We start from the raw sequence: 18,212 nt of genomic DNA, 5'->3' as shown, positions 1-18,212 counted from the left end.
ATCCTATCCGCAAAAAAAATGTAACTGACACGGAAACAAAATACATTCGTGTGCATGAGGCCTTATGGTAGATTTTTATATGGCTGTGTAATGAAGCCTGAAGTTTTATTCCTCTGTATGCTGGATTATCCTCTGCTCCATACTGCCCAGCACTCCATACATCCACATTGTCTGCTATCAGATGAGCTATATTGCGTTATGTATATGTCCACCTTTTCAACCTTTTTTTTTTATTTCTTTACTTTCCAGATTATCCAAAATGAAAAAAGGTCTAACTATATTATCTCCTGGTTTTGTGTGTTTCTATGGTAACAGACTACAAATAAACCCTATGTAGTCTGATCCTGCAGTCATACTCCCTCCTATCTGCCGTCCACGTCCTAATCCATTTTTTAGATTAGCAAGCAGAAATGAACGGCAATATGACTACAGGAAAAACTGCATGGTTTTGTTACCATGGAGACACATTGCTTTATGTAACTGCTGTAGACACCAAACTATGGGCATGTTTTAATTTTTTAGACTGTTTGCAGAATTGTCCTAATTCTTATTGGACATCCAATGACAAAAACATCTTTGCAAAGGAGGACATGTCCTTTAAAGGGCTTTCCAGGTTTTACATATTGATGGCCTATCCTCTGGATAGGTCATCAATATCGGATCAGCTGGGGTACGACTCCCGATACTCCCACCAATCAGCTGTATGAAGAGGCTGCAGCGCTCCGTGAGAGCTTAGGCCTTTTCCTAGGCAATGTGACATCCTGTTCATCGGTTGCATGGCCTAGGAGCAGCTCAGCCCTATTCAAGTGAATGGGGCCGAGCTCTGGTACCAAGCACAGCTGCTATCAAATGGACAGCACTGTGCTTGGTAAGCTGCAAGGAGGCCATGGAGCTCCGGTGAGTGCCACGGGCTCCTCAAACAGCTGATCGGCAGGAAGGCTGGAAATCGGACCTCATAATAATAATAATAACCTATCCTAAGGATAGGTTATCAATATGTAAATCCCCGAGAACCCCTTTAAGTTGTCAGTCATCCATTTCCACTAATAATCTCAACTTTCCACTTCTCCTTAGGTGATGTTGTTGGACTTTGGAGCCAGTCGAGGGTTTAGTGAAAACTTCACTGATGATTATATTGAGGTGAGATGATTCTGTGCTGATTCAATATCGGTTGCTAATTGTTCCATCTCTCTCAAGGCCATTTTTTTTCTGCCTGGGCATTTGCCCAGCACCCCTGTTTCTTGGGAGGCTCCCTAGTATGGGGATCCCAAGAAAGACTGAAAGCACACAGTCTTATTTAACAGTGTTTTTGGAGATCAAGTTGGTGCATTATACTCATTATTTGGGCACTATATGGTGGTATTAAATATGCTGTTTGACACTATGTGGCCATATAATGTGGGTTGTAACTGCAAGAAGTGTCCTCCTTGACGTCACCCAGGTCCTCATTTTATATAGAGTGCCTTGAAAAAGTATTCATGCCTCTTGAACTTTTCCACATTTTTTTCATAAAATCCCAATAAAATACACTTTAACTTTGTGGATGTAATGTGATCGACCAACACAAAGTAGTAAGTATGTGTGAAGTAAAAAGAAAATGATACATGGTTTTCAAAATTTGTAATAAATAAAAATCTGGAAAGTATGGAGTGCATTTGTATTCAGCTTCCCCGAGTCAATACTTTGTAGGACCACCTTTTGCTGCAATTACAGTTGTATGTCTTTTGGGGTATGTCTCTTCGAGCTTTGCACATCCAGAGGATGAAATTTTTGCCCATTCCTCTTTGCAAAATAGCTGAAGCTCAGTCATATTGCTTGGAAAGCGTCTGTGAACACCAAGTCTTGCCACCGATTCTCAATGGGATTTGGGTCTGGGCCGTTCTAACACATGAATATGCTTTGAGTCTCAAGCCTTTTGCAGCCTCTACCAAGGTTTCCTCCAGGATTGCCCTGTATTTATCTCCATCCATCTTCCCATCAACTCTGACCAGCTTCCCTGTCTCTTCTGAAGAAAAGCATCCACACAGCATGGGGGTCTCATCTGACCAGAGCACCTTCTTCCACGTTTGCTGTGTCCCCTACCTGGCTTGTGGCAAACTGCAAACAGGACTTCTTATGGCTTGCTTTCAAAAATGGCTTTCTTCTTTCCACTCTTCCATAAAGGCCAGATTTGAGGAGTACACAACCAATAGTTGTCCAGTGAACAGATTCTCCCACCTGAGCTGTGGATCTCTGCAGCTCCTCCAGAGAGACCATGGGCCTCTTGGCTGCTTCTCTAATTACTGCTGTCCTTGCCTGGGCTGTCAGTTTAGGTGAACAGCCATGTCCTGGTAGGTTTGCAGTTCTGCCATACTCTTTCCATTTTTGGGTGATGAATTGAACAGTGCTCTGTGAGAGGTTCAGAACTTGGGAAAAAATTTTTTATAACCTAACCCTGCTTTACACTTCTCCACAACTTTATCCCTGACCTGTCTAGTGTGTTCCTTGGTTTTAATGATGCTGTTTGATTACTAATGTTCACTAAAACACCTCTGAGGCCTTCTCAGAACAGCTGTAGTTATAGTGAGAATAAATTACACACAGGTGGACTCTTCACTAATTAGGTGACTTCTGAAGGAAATTGGTCACACTGGATTTTATTTAGGGTTATCAGAGTACAGGGGGCGGAATACAAATGCATGCCACACTTTTTAGATTTTTATTTATTAAAAACTTTGAAAACCATGTATCATTTTCTTTTCACTTCATGCATACTTGCTATTTTGCTTGCTAAAATCCCAATAAAATATATTTAAGTTTGTGGGTGTAACGTGAAAAATGTAGAAAAGTTCAAGGAGTATGAATACTTTTTAAAGGCACTGTAAAATTATCCCGGTTGTACCCAATACACTAATGTTAGGATGCAGGTCACTTGCCACCATCAACACAGAACCTTTATCTTCGGTACATTGCAGTGATGCCTACAGATGGTCTAGTCCTGTGCTGGGGCCTCAATGTTTTGGAGACTATCCCTTACTTTGTCCTGTACAGGTTGTGAAAGCAGCAGCAGAAGGTGACCGAGCGAGAGTTCTACAAAAGTCCAGAGACCTGAAATTTGTGACCGGATTTGAAACAAAGGTAAATGGTATAATAAATTGGATTTTATTTCCCTTTACTATAACTTAAGCTGTTATCGTCCAGTCTTACTTTTTAAAATGTATTCTTTCCATATACCCCATCGGGCACCATTAGGGGAGTCATCCACCCAGCAATCCCAATAGTCATAACCTTTGGGTAATTTGAAAAAACAAAAAAAAATGCTCACCTTTCCATGGTGGGACTGAATTTCATGCTAGTTACATGCCATTCTAGCAAATGTGACAGCTGAGGCTAGTGATTGGCAGCAAGGTTAATGGGACTAAGTCACTTCCAGTCTGGTAGGATCTTATGCAGCTGGGAATTGGGCAGTGCCATGGAACTACGGACAGCTGATTTGCTTCTCATGTAAGGTGAGATCCTTCTCAAGTTTATTTGGCCACTGGTTACGACCACTATGGTTGTCCCATCCCAGTCGGACAACCCCTCTAAAATACTTTACTGGGTGCTTAATATTCATGTCCTATGCTCAGGATAGGTCATTAATATTTGAATGGTGGGGGTCCAACATCTGACACCCACGTCGATCAGCTGTTTGAAGATGCAGTGGCACTATTGTGAGCGCTGCAGCCTCCTCATAGCTTACCAAGCACAGTGCCTTACATTGTATAGTGGCTGTGCTTGGTATTGCAGCCCTTGCCCATTCACTTGAAAGGGAGTGAGCTGAAAATTAGCTATGTGACCGATGAACGTGATGTCACTGGCCTAGGAAGAGGCTGTGGTGCTCACAGGAGCGCCATGGCCTCTTCAAACAGCTGATCGCCAGGGGTGACAGTAGTCGGACCCCCACCGCTCCAGATCGTAACGTTAGGCCATCAATATTAAATTCACGGAAAACCACTTTTACAGTGTTTTTTTTTTTTTTAAGCCCACCCTTTTCAATTACCTTAAGGGTTTAGTGCAGCCGTCCTGTAAATTAGTTGGTGCCCGTCAGTGCCTGGTAGTGCTGTTTAAAAATCAGAAATTATGTTGCGGCTTGCTTGCTGATCACTAGAGCTGCCAGCAGTGAGACCTGGGATCTGCAATGCGGTGAGGGATTTTGACTTTACAAATTAAAATTTTATGAGGCCGTTGGTTCCCTCTGGCCATGTGTAGCAAGAAGCAGCTGGACAACTTTCAGATTTTAAGATATAGAGAGAAACTTTGGTTGTATCTCTTAGGCTCCATTCACACATCCGTAATAATGGGTCCGCGGACGCGTTCATTTTGTATGGGGATGAAATGGATGCGGAGAACAAACTATGTGCTCTCCGCATCCGCATTTCCGGAGCACGCCGCCGATCTTCCAGTCCGCGGCTCCCGAAAAAAATAGAACATGTCCTATTTTTGTCCGCAATTGCGGACAAGATTAGACATTTTCTATTCTAGTTCCGTGGATCCGCAAAACACATACGGAAGTGTGAATGAACCCTTACTGTGAGCGCTGCTAGTCCTTCGTAAAGTGGGTTCAATTCACATAAGGCAGGTAAAACAAAGTTAGGGGACGGTGCTGCTCTCCTGGAATCCACAAACAGAGTGGATTAGTCGGATGTCAGATCTTTCCTCCAATTCCCCTTTCCTTATGCCGCCAAACACTGCTACAGTGTCTCATGGCGGTGCCGCTCCACAGTTTTTCCACGTCTGATCAACCGGGGAGCAAAATAATGAAGCACTCTAGCCTTAGGTACTCTAGCCTTAGGTACTTTCAGTCTAAAAGATGAATTTATTCTACTCAGAAGAGTCAATTAAAACGAGGCATATCAAATCTAAAAGTGCGGTTTCCAAGAATCCGCCTGACCTAGGTTTCGTCCCTCCTTTTTCAGTGAAGTAAGGGGAATTGGAGGAAGGATCTGGCATCCGACTTATCCACTCTGTGGATTTCAGGAGAGCAGCTCGGTCCCTTAACTTTTGTTTTATTTCCGATTTTCGGAGTACGTCCACACAGGACTGAAGCGTTGTGAATTTGCCGGAGAGCACTTTAGGTACTAGCAAAGTGGATGAGATTTTAAGAAACCTCATCCATACGCTGCAAATAAAACAAAGAAGAAAAAAAAACTGCAGCATTAATTGACATATGGCACAGATTTTAAATCTACGCTGTGGATGAAGTGGGGCCATTTTGTGTGAATGGAGTGGAGGTTACACATGCGCACTACCTTCTTGATTCATAGTATGTAGAATTGACAGGAATAGACGGATTTTGGCTGTCTTAAAAGGGTCGTCTCATCTCAGACAATGGGGGCATATCACTAGGATATGTCCCCATTGCCTTATAGGTGCTGGTCCCACCGCTGGGACCTGCACCTATATTAGGAACGGAGCCCCGCAATGTGGTGGCTGGAGGACTCCAGTCCGGCCACCACCAAGCACTTTACCCATAGAAGTGAATGGGAGAACACCGTGCATGACCGGCCACCGCTCCCATTCACTTTTATGGGCCCGCCGGAAATAGCCAAGCCAGCTATTTTCAGCGGCCCCATAGAAAATGCAGCAGTGGGACCCCCACCTATAAGGCAATGGGGGCATATACTAGCGATATGCCCCCATTGTCTGAGATGAGACAACCCCTTTAAGTCAGTCTCATACACCTTGAATGGAGCGATAGTATGCATGCGTGACCAATGCTTCAATCAGTGGGCGACACCATTATTAGTAACGGTCTTGGCTATCGTACCGCCACCCATTAGATGCTTAGCACCTATTCTGTGGATACGTGAGAAATGCATTTTCTGGTTTGCAAAAAACATTTTTAAATACACTATTAGCGAATTCAGAATTAGTAGAGGACGTAGTCCACCTTCCCATCGTCTGACATCCAGACCAGAAATCGACTAAGAAGCTTCTTGTCCTCTGGATAAGGCTACATTCACACGGCCGTATGTGTTTTGCGGTCCGCAAATTGCGGATCTGCAAAACACTGATACCAGCCGTGTGAATGTAGCCGGCCCTATGATAGAAATGCGGACGAGTATAGGGCATGATCTATCTTTTTTTTAAAAATGAATGGGTCCGCACCCGTTTCGCAAAATTGCGGAACGGATGCAGAGCCAAAAATACGGTCGTGTGAATGTAGCCTAACCCAAATTGTCTGTGAGTTACTTGGACATCGCATTGATTGATTGCAGTGACAACCGGTTCCCCATAGTGGAGGCTGGCAGGCGATTTGGGCAATTTGTGCGCCCTCCCATGGCTTTACATGCTGGCAGATAAGGCGGGGTTGGTCAGCAGCGTGCTCCAGAACATCATGGGTAGGGTAGATGCCGGTTGAGAATACTCCGCAGGTGATATTTTGGTGATATTTCCTGTATTATGCTGCGTTCTCTATGACCCCCATACGTCTTGCCTCAGACGGTGTCTCCTTTTATGTCTTTCCGCTGTAATAATGATTTCTGAACGGAGCAGAACAAATTGTTTTCATGCCACTTTAGTCAAACATCACAACGACTCCAAGATCTCCCCAGGGGAAGGGATTTACCCATAGGAACCTGTCTGCTGGCACTGGTTACCCGGGAAGATGCCAGACTATGCAGCTCATCCTGTATCGACCCTCTGGGGTGTATTGGGCATTGGTTAACACTATGCTGCCTGTAGTTTTCCTATTGTAGCAGAGCTGGACTCGCGCTGTCGAACCCTCCTGGTTCCGGGAATAGACAGTGATGCACAATGATGGCTTTTCGCAGTAATGACCAGGCAGACAGAACCGCTCATTGTCTAGGTGTCTGACTGTTCTCATTACATCTTTTATACCTATTGTGCTTCTTGCTGTTAATTATCTGAGACGCTGAAAGCTTCACTTACTGGAATATAAATGAGATGAGACGAGATGGGCATATCTTGGTGAAATGACATTGATTTGAGAAGTACTTACAGATGACACTGTGTAAAGAGACAAATCTATCTAATGGGTATTGTTCGTCTAGGGACTATGTTAACTATACCTGCCTGTCATCTCTTCTGACATGTCTGTTCTTGTTCACGAAATATCTATTTTGAGCATTTTAGTTTTTTTTTTAGAACTCTGTTAGTCTTTTATTCCTACTGGAAACGTACGGACAACTAGGAGTTACTATTTCTATTAAAGGGATTGTTTCATCTGAGACATTGGTGGCATACGGCTAAGATATATGCCACCAATGTCATATAGGTGCACACCTGTTTCTAGAACGGGGCCCCCCAAAGTGAACGAGAGCACCATGGAAGCTTGGCCACCCTCCATTCACTTTTATGGGAGTTGCGAAAATAGCTAAGAGCTGGCCCTGCGTTCCCATAGGAGTGATAGAGCGGGGGCTGTGCATGCGCAGTGTGCCCTCCATTCACTTCTACAGGACGTCGGAGCTCTGTGTTAGAAGGGAATGGGACGCACGCTGTGCATGTGTGGTGCGTTCTTATTCACTTTGGGGACCCCAATTTAGAGACGGGTCGGACCTGCACCCATCGGACATTGGTGACATATTCTGGTAATATGCCACTGATGTCTCAGATGACACAACCCCTTTAATAGGGCATGTCACTACACAGTCTCACTGTCAGTACTCATTGGACAGGGTAAAAATATTTAGGCACAGGTCACATAGACAAGGGGAATTGTCACACCCAGGTGACATTTTATTCATGGTTTCCAGGAGGAATAAAAGAGGAGGTTCTTCCACTGTCTCACGATCGACCCCTTCCCCCACTAGCACAGTTGTGGCATGCCCAGCAGTTGTCTTGTGCCTACTGAATCCCCCTCGGTCCTGCCGTGTTAGAATTCCTACTATACCATCACCTCCCTCACCCTTGTGGAATTAAAAATTGTTAAAAAGTCATGCACACTACAGCCCAGAATGGCACCAATAGAAACTGCAGCTCACCCTGTAGAACATTCCCTTGTACAGCTCCTTCGATGGAAAGGTAATTTTTTCAAAGTAGTTAAAGGGTTTATCCAACCCCTATAATACCCCCCAAAATGCCCGGGTCACTCATACTGGTTATACTTACCCCGGCACACTCGTCACTCCTGATGGCCGCCGCTGCATCTCCCTGTCACGCGGATAATAGGGAGGCTGGTCACCGTCGCGTCCTGCTATTGGCTGCTGCCTCCCCCCCAGTGGCGTCCATGCGGGCATCAGGAGCGACGTAGGTGTCGGGGAGCACTGTAAGTTTAACCCGTATGTGTATTTGGGGCGCATTATGGGGGGTTTGATAACCCCTTTAAACTAGTTCAGCTATATAAATTTGGTATCGCAGGAACCGTACTGTCCTGCAGAATGAAATAAAAAATCGTCCTGCAAAAAAAAACATGCCCTTTTGATGGGGAGAAAAAAACAAAAATGTTGGCATCAAAATTGTCTTTGTCCTGAAAGGGTTAATTGGAAAAGGTAATGTGAAGCAAACGTAAAAGGGGTTGTTCACCACTTGGCGAGACCTGTAATGTACCAGAAGCCAATTGCTGACCGTGGTGGTGACCGGCTCCCCTCACATCGTGATAAATGGTCACATGAAGAAAGGGGATCGGGTTACTTCTGCAGCCAGTGATGCAGTTGGGTTTTAGGGTCCCAAATCGGCCTATAGCAAAGCCATTGGGGGAGGGAGAAAAGTCCTGGACTCTTCTCCAGCGGCATTAGGCGCATGCGCTGTGTGCGGCTGTAGCTGAAGGTGCTCTATCTCTCTTCAGTGCTCATGTACTGCCCATTGAGCACATGCACAGTAGAGCGTGGTATTCCACCCGCTGCCTCATCAGCACAGTGTGCATGTGCCTGATGCTGCTGGAGAACAGTCCTGGACTCTTTTCTCAGTGGGTTTGGATTTCATTTACTTTCTCTTGTAGGGACCATTGAGTTTGCTATGGGCAGGTTTAGGACCGTAAACTCCAGCTGCACAATGGCATGCTGGTGATCTGATATTCCGACGGCCGTTCCGCGGTCCTGCAAAAAAAAAATTATATTTACATGTCCTATTTTTGGCTGTTTTATGGACCAGGATAGGACCGTTCTATAGAGGGCAGGACATTCTGCTCTGCAAAAGGCGATACAGCATACGGTCAGTATCCGTAGAAACAGCTGTGGTCATGTGATTGAGCCTCTAACCTTCACTAGACTCCCAACAGTACCGATGGCAGGTGCAGTGTATATGAATGGAGGAGACTGGGTGATTGGCCTAGTCACACAACCCTCCATCAGCAGCCATTTTATGGACCTCGGTGTGGACAGCACAAAACATAACAGGAGGCGTCCATACTCCTCGCGGTGCTGGATGCTGGTGGGATAAAGGACCTACGAGCATCCAGGAGTAGTGTTGAGCGAACTTCTGTTTTAAGTTCGGCGTCTAAAGTTCGGCTTCCGGTTAGCGGAGAATCCCGATATGGATTCCGAATTCTGTTGTGGTCCGTGGTAGCGGAATCAATAATTGGGCATTATTGATTCCGCTACCACGGACCACAACGGAATTCGGAATCCATATCGGGATTCTCCGCTAACCGGAAGCCGAACTTAAAACAGAAGTTCGCCCAACACTATCCAGGAGGTCTTCCTGCAGGAGAATTTCTCAGTTTTTTATGTACAAGCAGGTGACGGGTATGTGCTTCATGGAGTCTAGACATCATATAGGACATGATAATCCCTTTCATACAAAGCCAGAACCAGCCCTGGACCTCACATGGATCCAGAGATCTCCACATTCACTGCTCCAATTGCTCTGCTTGACTTATATCAAGTTGGGAGCTCAGAAGGTGTGTCCTTTGTACTGTAACTCATGGGGCATGGCCTGTCTGCTGCAGCTCTCTTCCTGGCTCAGGAGGCAGCTGAAGGATGAAACTGAGCATGTGCGACCACCTCGGTGAGCAGGACAAAGAAATAAGAAGAACGACAAACAGCAGGTGGCGCTATACAGGCGCATTTTGATAAATGGCTACACTAAATTTTTAATGACATGCAAATTACCCGGGTATTCAGATCCAGGTGCTGGTTCGAACACCGTAGAATATTTTTCATGGGAGCAACCCCTTTTCATAGTAAGTAATTCATTCCTGTGCCTCCTCACATAATGGGCAACATGGGGTTAATGCGAGACACATGATGGGGTTATTTACTATTACTATGAGGCTCATGGAGGTCCGACTTAATGATGTGCCTCACGTTAATAGTAAGTAACGCCATCATGTACCTTACGCATTAACCCCATGTTGTCCATTATGTGGCGAGGTGCTTGATGGGGTTAATATTAATGTGGTATTTTCAGTTTAGACTGCTATGTGCCTCGCATTATTAGTAAGTGACCCCATTAAGGACCTCCTCACATAATAGACAATGGATACTTTGGTAAACATGCCAGCAACATATGGTTAATGGGTGGGTATTTTTTTATATATATATATATATATATATATATATATAGGTCCAGAAAAACGGGCGGCACTCCAAGAGGTAAAAGAAAGAAAGTGAACCTTTATTCACCCAGGTGGTGCAACGTTTCGGCTCTACACTTCTAGTACACTACTACTATTCCCCTTGGGACGTGCACCCTAACCTCAACTGATTTTGTACCAGTGCCGCCTTTTTTCCTTGGTATATATATATATATATATATATATATATATAAAATTTAATTTTTTTGCATGGTATCTAATTGATATCGAATATTGCAATACTTTTCTTGGTATCAAAATCGAACTCAAAATTGTTGTATTGTGACCACTCTTCGGGGGCGGGGGGCGGCATACCTTATGAAATATAGAGAATGGCGCAGAATATCAAAGCCTATATTAGTAAGTGCCATATAGTCCTCTTACAAACATCAGAACGTGTCCAACCCCTTTAAGGTAAGGTAGCAGCTGAGGGACAGCTAGGCTCCCGTGCTGAATGGCCAGAAGTATTGTCCAGGGCCTGTGACACTGTGTATGGCGGTTGTACATTCAGTCCCAGCGGTTGATGTCCGTGCGGCTCGGTACACGCCGTCCACACAGGAGAGCGTTCAGACAACGTACAGGACATTGCTGTGTTATCTTTTCATTAGATCCAGTCTCGTTCTCGAGGACCATTGTGAGTTTTGGGGATTTGATGGGCAGAAGCGGCTGGAACATCTCTTTAAAGTGATGACCTGGTACATTGCAGATTATAGCACAGCAGATACAGAGCCGAGCGTCGTCATCCTGACAAATGGTGCAGATCATCAGCGTATCATTCCCGTCCAATCTGTTCCGTCTATTCAGCCTCGGAAAGCTCAGTCTTCAGATATCACATCCCTGCCGAGCCTCCAGATTTATTCCTGCTTATGTATTATAGGGAGTACGTTTTATCAGCTGCCGTCCCCTACTCCTTTTCAAAAAAACGAAGGAGGGGATTGCAGCTCGGACCTTAAAGGGGTTGTGCAACTTTTTTTTTCAGACTCCTCAGCATGGCCGGGCCTGCGGTAGTGATCAAACTTGAACTACTTTCACACTTGCGTTGTTAATTCCGGTATTGTGATCCGGCAGAGGATCTCAATACCGGAATGAAACGGATCCATTTTGATTTTGCACATCAGGATGCATCCGTTCCGTTAGGAGACGGTTGTGTGAATTCAAAACTGAAAATAACTGATCCGTCACTAAATACATTCAAAGTCAATGGGTGATGGATCCGTTTTTTTAGGCTCCGTCAACATTGACTTACATTGTTTTCAGTGACAGATCAGTTTTTTTTCATGACTGTGACGAAAGTAGCCTTAGCTGCATCTCCCAGGGTGTTGATGCGAGGCACGTGGTCGCTGCAGCGGTAACCTGCCGCCCTCGCTTCATGACAAATTGTCATGTGATGCAAGGGGAGCAGGTCACCAAAGCGGCCAGCCTCTGGCTGCAGCAGCCACGTGTGTCGCCTCAACAGGGTGTTGATGCAAGTACACCTAGGAGCTGGAGAACCGGCCTTGGAGAGATGGATCTAGAACCCAGCGTCTGGGACCAAGTAAGTATGACCACTGCTGCGGGTCTGGCCTCTCTGTAGAGTCTGAAAAAAATCTCTTTAACCCCTTCACCACAGCACTGTAATACCGTAGTACGGCGCTGGCCGGGTCTTTAAAGATGGCGCCCGCTCCTGAGCGCTCCAGCCGCCATAGCCGCGGGTGGCTGCCTGCTTCTTATAGCAGACACCCGCTGCTCATGTCCGCTACCGGCAGTAATGCCGATCACGGACATTTAACCCCTGACCACCGCATCTTAGCGCACTGAAAACCGAAGTGCGCACTTCCGGTGGTGCTCCGGCTCCCTCGTGTGGCGATCAAGGAGCCGGAGCTTGTGTGCAGCAGCCCCTGTCTTTGTGAATGAGTATTTCCTATGAAGCCCTTGCCTGTAATAGGGCTCCATAGGAAACAAGCAATTTCCTCATAGACTCCAATGCTAGTGCATTGGAGTCTATGAGAATAGCAATCTAATGATTGCATGTTTTAGTTCCCTATAGGAACTATAAAAAAAAGTGTAAAAAAATGCTTTAAAAAAAAAAAAAACATAATTAAAATCCCCCCCCTTTTCACAAAATAAAAATAAAAGGACTAAAAAAAACAAAAAAATACACATCATGGGTGTTGCGATGTGCGAAAATACCCATAGTATAAAAATATATTCCCAATACGGCAAACAGCGAAACGGTAAAAAGCATCCAAATAGCCAATTCGCTGTTTTTGGTCACTTCATTTTCTACAAAAAATTTAATAAAAAGTGATCAAAAAGTCATACACACCCCAGAATGGTATCCATGAAAAGTTCAGATTGCCTCGCAAAAAAATGAGCCCCTGGACAGCTCTGTACACATAAATACAAACAAGTTATTGGGTTCAAAAGGTGACATCAAAACGCAAGAAAAACTATACATATAAGGCATCGCCGGATTCGTACTGGCCTGTAGAATAAAAGTAACCGGTCAGTTTTATCGTACACTGCTCAAAAAAATAAAGGGAACACAAAAATAACACATCCTAGATCTGAATTAATTCAATATTCTTCTGAAATACTTTGTTCTTTACATAGTTGAATGTGCTGACAACAAAATCACACAAAAATAAAAGAATGGAAATCACATTTTTCAACCCATGGAGGTCTGGATTTGGAGTCACACTCAAAATTAAAGTGGAAAAACACACTACAGGTTGATCCAACTTTGATGTAATGTCCTTAAAACAAGTCAAAATGAGGCTCAGTAGTGTGTGTGGCCTCCACGTGCCTGTATGACCTCCCTACAACGCCTGTGCATGCTCCTGATGAGATGGCGGACGGTCTCCTGAGGGATCTCCTCCCAGACCTGGACTAAAGCATCTGCCAACTCCTGGACAGGCTGTGGTGCAACATGACGTTGGTGGATAGAGCGAGACATGATGTCCCAGATGTGCTCAATTGGATTCAGGTCTGGGGAACGGGCGGGCCAGTCCATAGCATCAATGCCTTCGTCTTGCAGGAACTGCTGACACACTCCAGCCACATGAGGTCTAGCATTGTCTTGCATTAGGAGGAACCCAGGGCCAACCGCACCAGCATATGGTCTCACAAGGTGTCTGAGGATCTCATCTCGGTCATCTCGGTACCTAATGGCAGTCAGGCTACCTCTGGCGAGCACATGGATGGCTGTGTGGCCCTCCAAAGAAATGCCACCCCACACCATTACTGACCCAATGCCAAACCAGTCATGCTGGAGGATGTTGCAGGCAGCAGAACGCTCTCCACGGCGTCTCCAGACTCTGTCACGTCTGTCACATGTGCTCAGTGTGAACCTGCTTTCATCTGTGAAGAGCACAGGGCGCCAGTGGCGAATTTGCCAGTCTTGGTGTTCTCTGGCAAATGCCAAACGTCCTGCACGGTGTTGGGCTGTAAGCACAACCCCCACCTGTGGACTTCGGGCCCTCATATCACCCTCATGGAGTCTGTTTCTGACCGTTTGAGCAGACACATGCACATTTGTGGCCTGCTGGAGGTCATTTTGCAGGGCTCTGGCAGTGCTCCTCCTGTTCCTCCTTGCACAAAGGCGGAGGTAGCGGTCCTGCTGCTGGGTTGTTGCCCTCCTACGGCCTCCTCCACATCTCCTGATGTACTGGCCTGTCTCCTGGTAGCGCCTCCATGCTCTGGACACTACGCTGACAGACACAGCAAACCTTCTTGCCACAGCTCGCATTGATGTGCCATCCTGGATAAGCTGCACTACCTGAGCCACTTGTGTGTGTTGTAGACTCCGTCACCTGCTACCACTAGAGTGAAAGCACCGCCAGCATTCAAAAGTGACCAAAACATCAGCCAGGAAGCATAGGAACTGAGAAGTGGTCTGTGGTCACCACCTGCAGAACCACTCCTTTATTGGGGGTGTCTTGCTAATTGCCTATAATTTCCACCTGTTGTCTATCCCATTTGCACAACAGCATGTGAAATTGATTGTCACTCAGTGTTGCTTCCTAAGTGGACAGTTTGATTTCACAGAAGTGTGATTGACTTGGAGTTACATTGTGTTGTTTAAGTGTTCCCTTTAATTTTTTTGAGCAGTGTACATTGAACGTCGTAAATAAAAAAAAAACTGAAAAACTGTGGTGGTATAGCTTTTTTTTTTTTTGCCAATATTACTCCATTTGGAATCTTTTTCCCGCTTTCCACTACATCATATGCAATATTGAATGGTGGCGTTGGAAAGTACAACTTGTCCCGCAGAAAACAAGCCTTCATATAGCTATGTGAACAGACAAATAAAAAAGTTATGGCTCTGGGAAGGCAGGGAGTGCAAAAGTTAAAGAGCACCTCTCAGTAGAATCAATCCGATCAAAACAGACACGCTTACCTGGTAGGGTTGATCCTGCTGATTAAAATGATGACTGTCTTGTGAAAATCTTTTGCAGCGTTCCTGAGAACGAAAGTCTTTTATTTCTTTATGCAGATGAGGGCTTCGGTATATAAAGGGGCATGGACAGTGCTGGAAGGTTTAGGTGCATCAAGGTGCTAGGCCCCACCCTCAGTGCACTGAAGCTCTCATTTGCCTAAAGATTTATTTATTTTTCCTCCGGAGTTCCACAACTGATTTTCACAAAACAGGTATCCTTTTAGTCAGCTGGATCAACTCTCCCAAGCAGCATGTCTGATTTTAATAGGCTTGATCCTCCTGACAAGTGCCATTTAAAGCTTTATTAGAAGTAGAGGATTATGGGAAGCGTTGTGGAGGGCTTTCTCCAAACAATCCAGGTGCCAGATAGAATAACTACTCTACTTAGGAGAAGTGGCCCTTTTGTGATCCAGTTTGACAGCCCCGTGTGACAATTAACAGAATCGGGCTGCTCATATGGGGAGATATTGAGCCCCAGACATCACTGGTAACGACCTGCTCCTTACAGAAACCACAAGTGGCCGTAGTATTTTCTCAGGACGCTGAGATATTTGGAGCTGTTTGAGATCTTCTTCCTGTAGAACTCCTCTTCTTTTTATAAGTTTTTCCTAAAACGCATCAGTCTGAATACACGGTAAAGCTATTCTATACTTTTTCTGTAGTGAAAAGAATACACCTGGTTTGGTCAAAGTTGGAAACGCCAAGATTTTCTCCGGATGCGTCGCGTGTGCATTGCAGGAAACCCGCGCAAGTGCGCACGCAATTTCAGTCAGTTTTGACTGCGATTTGCATTGTGTTCAGTTTTTATCGTGCGGGTGCAATGTGTTTTGCACGCGCGTGATAAAAAAACTGAATGTGGTACCCAGACCCAAACCTGGACTTCTTAACTGAAGTTCGGGTTTGGGTTAGGTGTTCTGTATCTGTAGATTTTATTATTTTCCCTTATAACATGGTTATAAAGGAAAATAATAGCATTCCTAATACAGAATGCTTACTAAAATGTGGCTTTAGGGGTTAATAAATAAATAAAAAATTAACTCCCCTCATCCTGTTGTTCGCGCAGCCGGCATAGTCTTCTTTCTTCTTCTTTCAGGACCTGCAAAAGGACCTTTTTGATGACGTAATCGCGCTCACCACGCGGTGACGTCAGCACAGGTCCTGCTGAATGAAGATAGAAGATTTATCTTCATCCGTGTTTTGCGGATCCGCAATTTGCGGACCGCAAAACACACAACGGTCGTGTGCATGAGGCTTTACCAGTTGACGTGCAATCTACCCATCTAGTTCTTATAGGTTACAGCCTCTGATGTTTTTTCTATATTTATTTTTTTTAAAAATTTTTTGGAGATCTGGTTTTCCAGATGGCGTGAAGCCGTGCAGACCATCTCCACGGTCGTGCCTACGGTGCAGGAAGCCGCTAAGAACACTTCAGCCAAACCAATGCAGCTTTTTTACAGCTTAATCGCTTCCTTTATAGCAGCATTTTCCATCTTTTCTTTTTGGCAATGTCTGCGCTTCAGAATACCTCACTTTTCTGGCTGGGACCAGAGTATTGTTCCAGTGCGGACCCCCCCACCTTACACACCGACCTGGATTCCTGTGAGGGCAGACGTGGTTGTAACATACGTAATACTGCTTCATCCTAAAGGTGTCAAATATTAGATACAAGCAGGCTGAACCTGCCAAATTCAGAGGGGCTTTTACCAGACGACTGTCTAATGTGTATGGGGGTGTTCTGACGTGACAGATATCGGGGTAAAAAAGGATCAGGTAGTTGGATTTTAGCATGCCCGATCTTTGGTTCCCACAGGAGATGTGCTGCCGCCAGAAGTGTCTGTCAACAGTTTATTTCTTGCTTTTCGCATTGTGAACACATGCACACTTGGCCGAGCTGAGCATTAATTTGAGGAGTAGCAGTCAGCCAAACTAACATTCAGCTGATCGGATATGGATGTCATCCGTATTTTTTTGCGGATCTGTTTTTGCAGACCGCAAAATACATACAATCGTGTGCGCTTGAGCCCCTAAAGCAGCTGAGGATAGGTTATCATTATCTTTTCTTGGAAAGGTGTCTGAAACATCTCTACATGGAGGCAGATGTCCCACTTCTGTGGAACAACCTGCTGGACCTAACATCAAGATCTGCTCATCCCAACTCGGAAATCCACTGGTAATCACGATCTATGATTTTGCCACCACTGCTTTATGGACTGTTGTATGGGTTTTGGTTCAGCAAATCCAATGCCAGACCTTTTAGCTCTTTTTGGTAAGTGTTCTTTCCTGGCATCGTAGGGTATAAACATGGGGACCACTGGTGGTTGGCTTGGCCTATGACATTATATTATTGGGGAGTTCTGCTTTGCTATGTTTTACACTAGGCAGTTATTTTTTTTTATTAATGGGTGTTTTTGTTTTTTGCTCAGGTTTTTGAAGAGGCTCACATAGATGCTGTGATGATTCTAGGAGAGGCTTTTGCCTCTGAAGAGCCGTTCAATTTTGGGACCCAAAACACAACCAAAAGGATCCACGACCTGATCCCGGTCATGCTAAAACACAGACTTACACCTCCACCTGAAGAGACCTACTCCCTGCATCGGAAAATGGCAGGCTCTTTTCTCATCTGTGCCAAGCTTAATGCAATCATCTCTTGTAAAGACCTCTTTGATAGTACATATCTCCAGTACTGGGCAGAACGAGGGCGAGAGGGGCACCAGTCCACCGCTGATTAAACCACTCCATCATTTTTACTTGAAACCAATGACACGGTTATAGTGGTGTGTTTTTTTTTTTTTTTTTCTTTTTTAATCCTTTAATTACCCAGAGAATTGGCAGTACAGTCCTACTACCCTGTGGGCCTTTGACCGGTCGAGCAGATACGGTTTTGTTACTCGCCAGTCTGCCGGCCTAGAAATGACGATCTTCCAAGACGTTAGGCTTCTTGTGGCAAGTGTGTTCTTTTTCAGCTATCATTGTACTGTAGTGGAATTTGTCTGTTAAATGGGACAGATTAAAGGTCCCATCCTCTTCAGCTCGCCAAAAAGGTCCAACCTGCTGAGGGAGGCGCTCACAGCTTCTCGTCTGGGAATCCAACGCTTTCCCCGATCGGTTTCTCCGCCGCGCCCCGGAAGGCTCGAGCCGCACAGCCTTCTTTTTTTTTATTTTATCTTTTTGTTCTTTATGCAGTCTGTTTCGGTAGCCCCCTCTCTCCAAAAACTCCTACACGTCCCAAAATGGTGGGTTGACTTTCACTGACTTGTCATTGGGACGATTTAATTAATCGCTTAATCCGCTATTCAGCGT

At 45.2% G+C, this 18,212-nt stretch overlaps 1 protein-coding gene across 2 annotated transcripts in view; it reads left to right on the top strand.

Moving 5' to 3' along the window:
* COQ8B (coenzyme Q8B) overlaps positions 1-17,935 on the top strand; it is a 55,030-nt gene extending 37,095 nt beyond the window's left edge. For both annotated transcript variants that reach the window (XM_040406177.1, XM_040406176.1), the window contains 3 exons: positions 1,075-1,140; positions 3,031-3,117; positions 17,336-17,935. In XM_040406177.1, coding sequence (XP_040262111.1) covers positions 1,075-1,140; positions 3,031-3,117; positions 17,336-17,641 — 459 coding nt within the window. In that variant the 3' untranslated portion in view covers positions 17,642-17,935. The remainder of the gene's footprint in view (positions 1-1,074; positions 1,141-3,030; positions 3,118-17,335) is intronic.
* The last annotated feature ends 277 nt before the right edge of the window (positions 17,936-18,212 follow it).

This window comes from Bufo bufo, chromosome 8 (assembly GCF_905171765.1).
Source record: "Bufo bufo chromosome 8, aBufBuf1.1, whole genome shotgun sequence".
NCBI lineage: Eukaryota > Metazoa > Chordata > Amphibia > Anura > Bufonidae > Bufo > Bufo bufo.
This window is presented reverse-complemented; position numbering and strand designations above follow the sequence as displayed.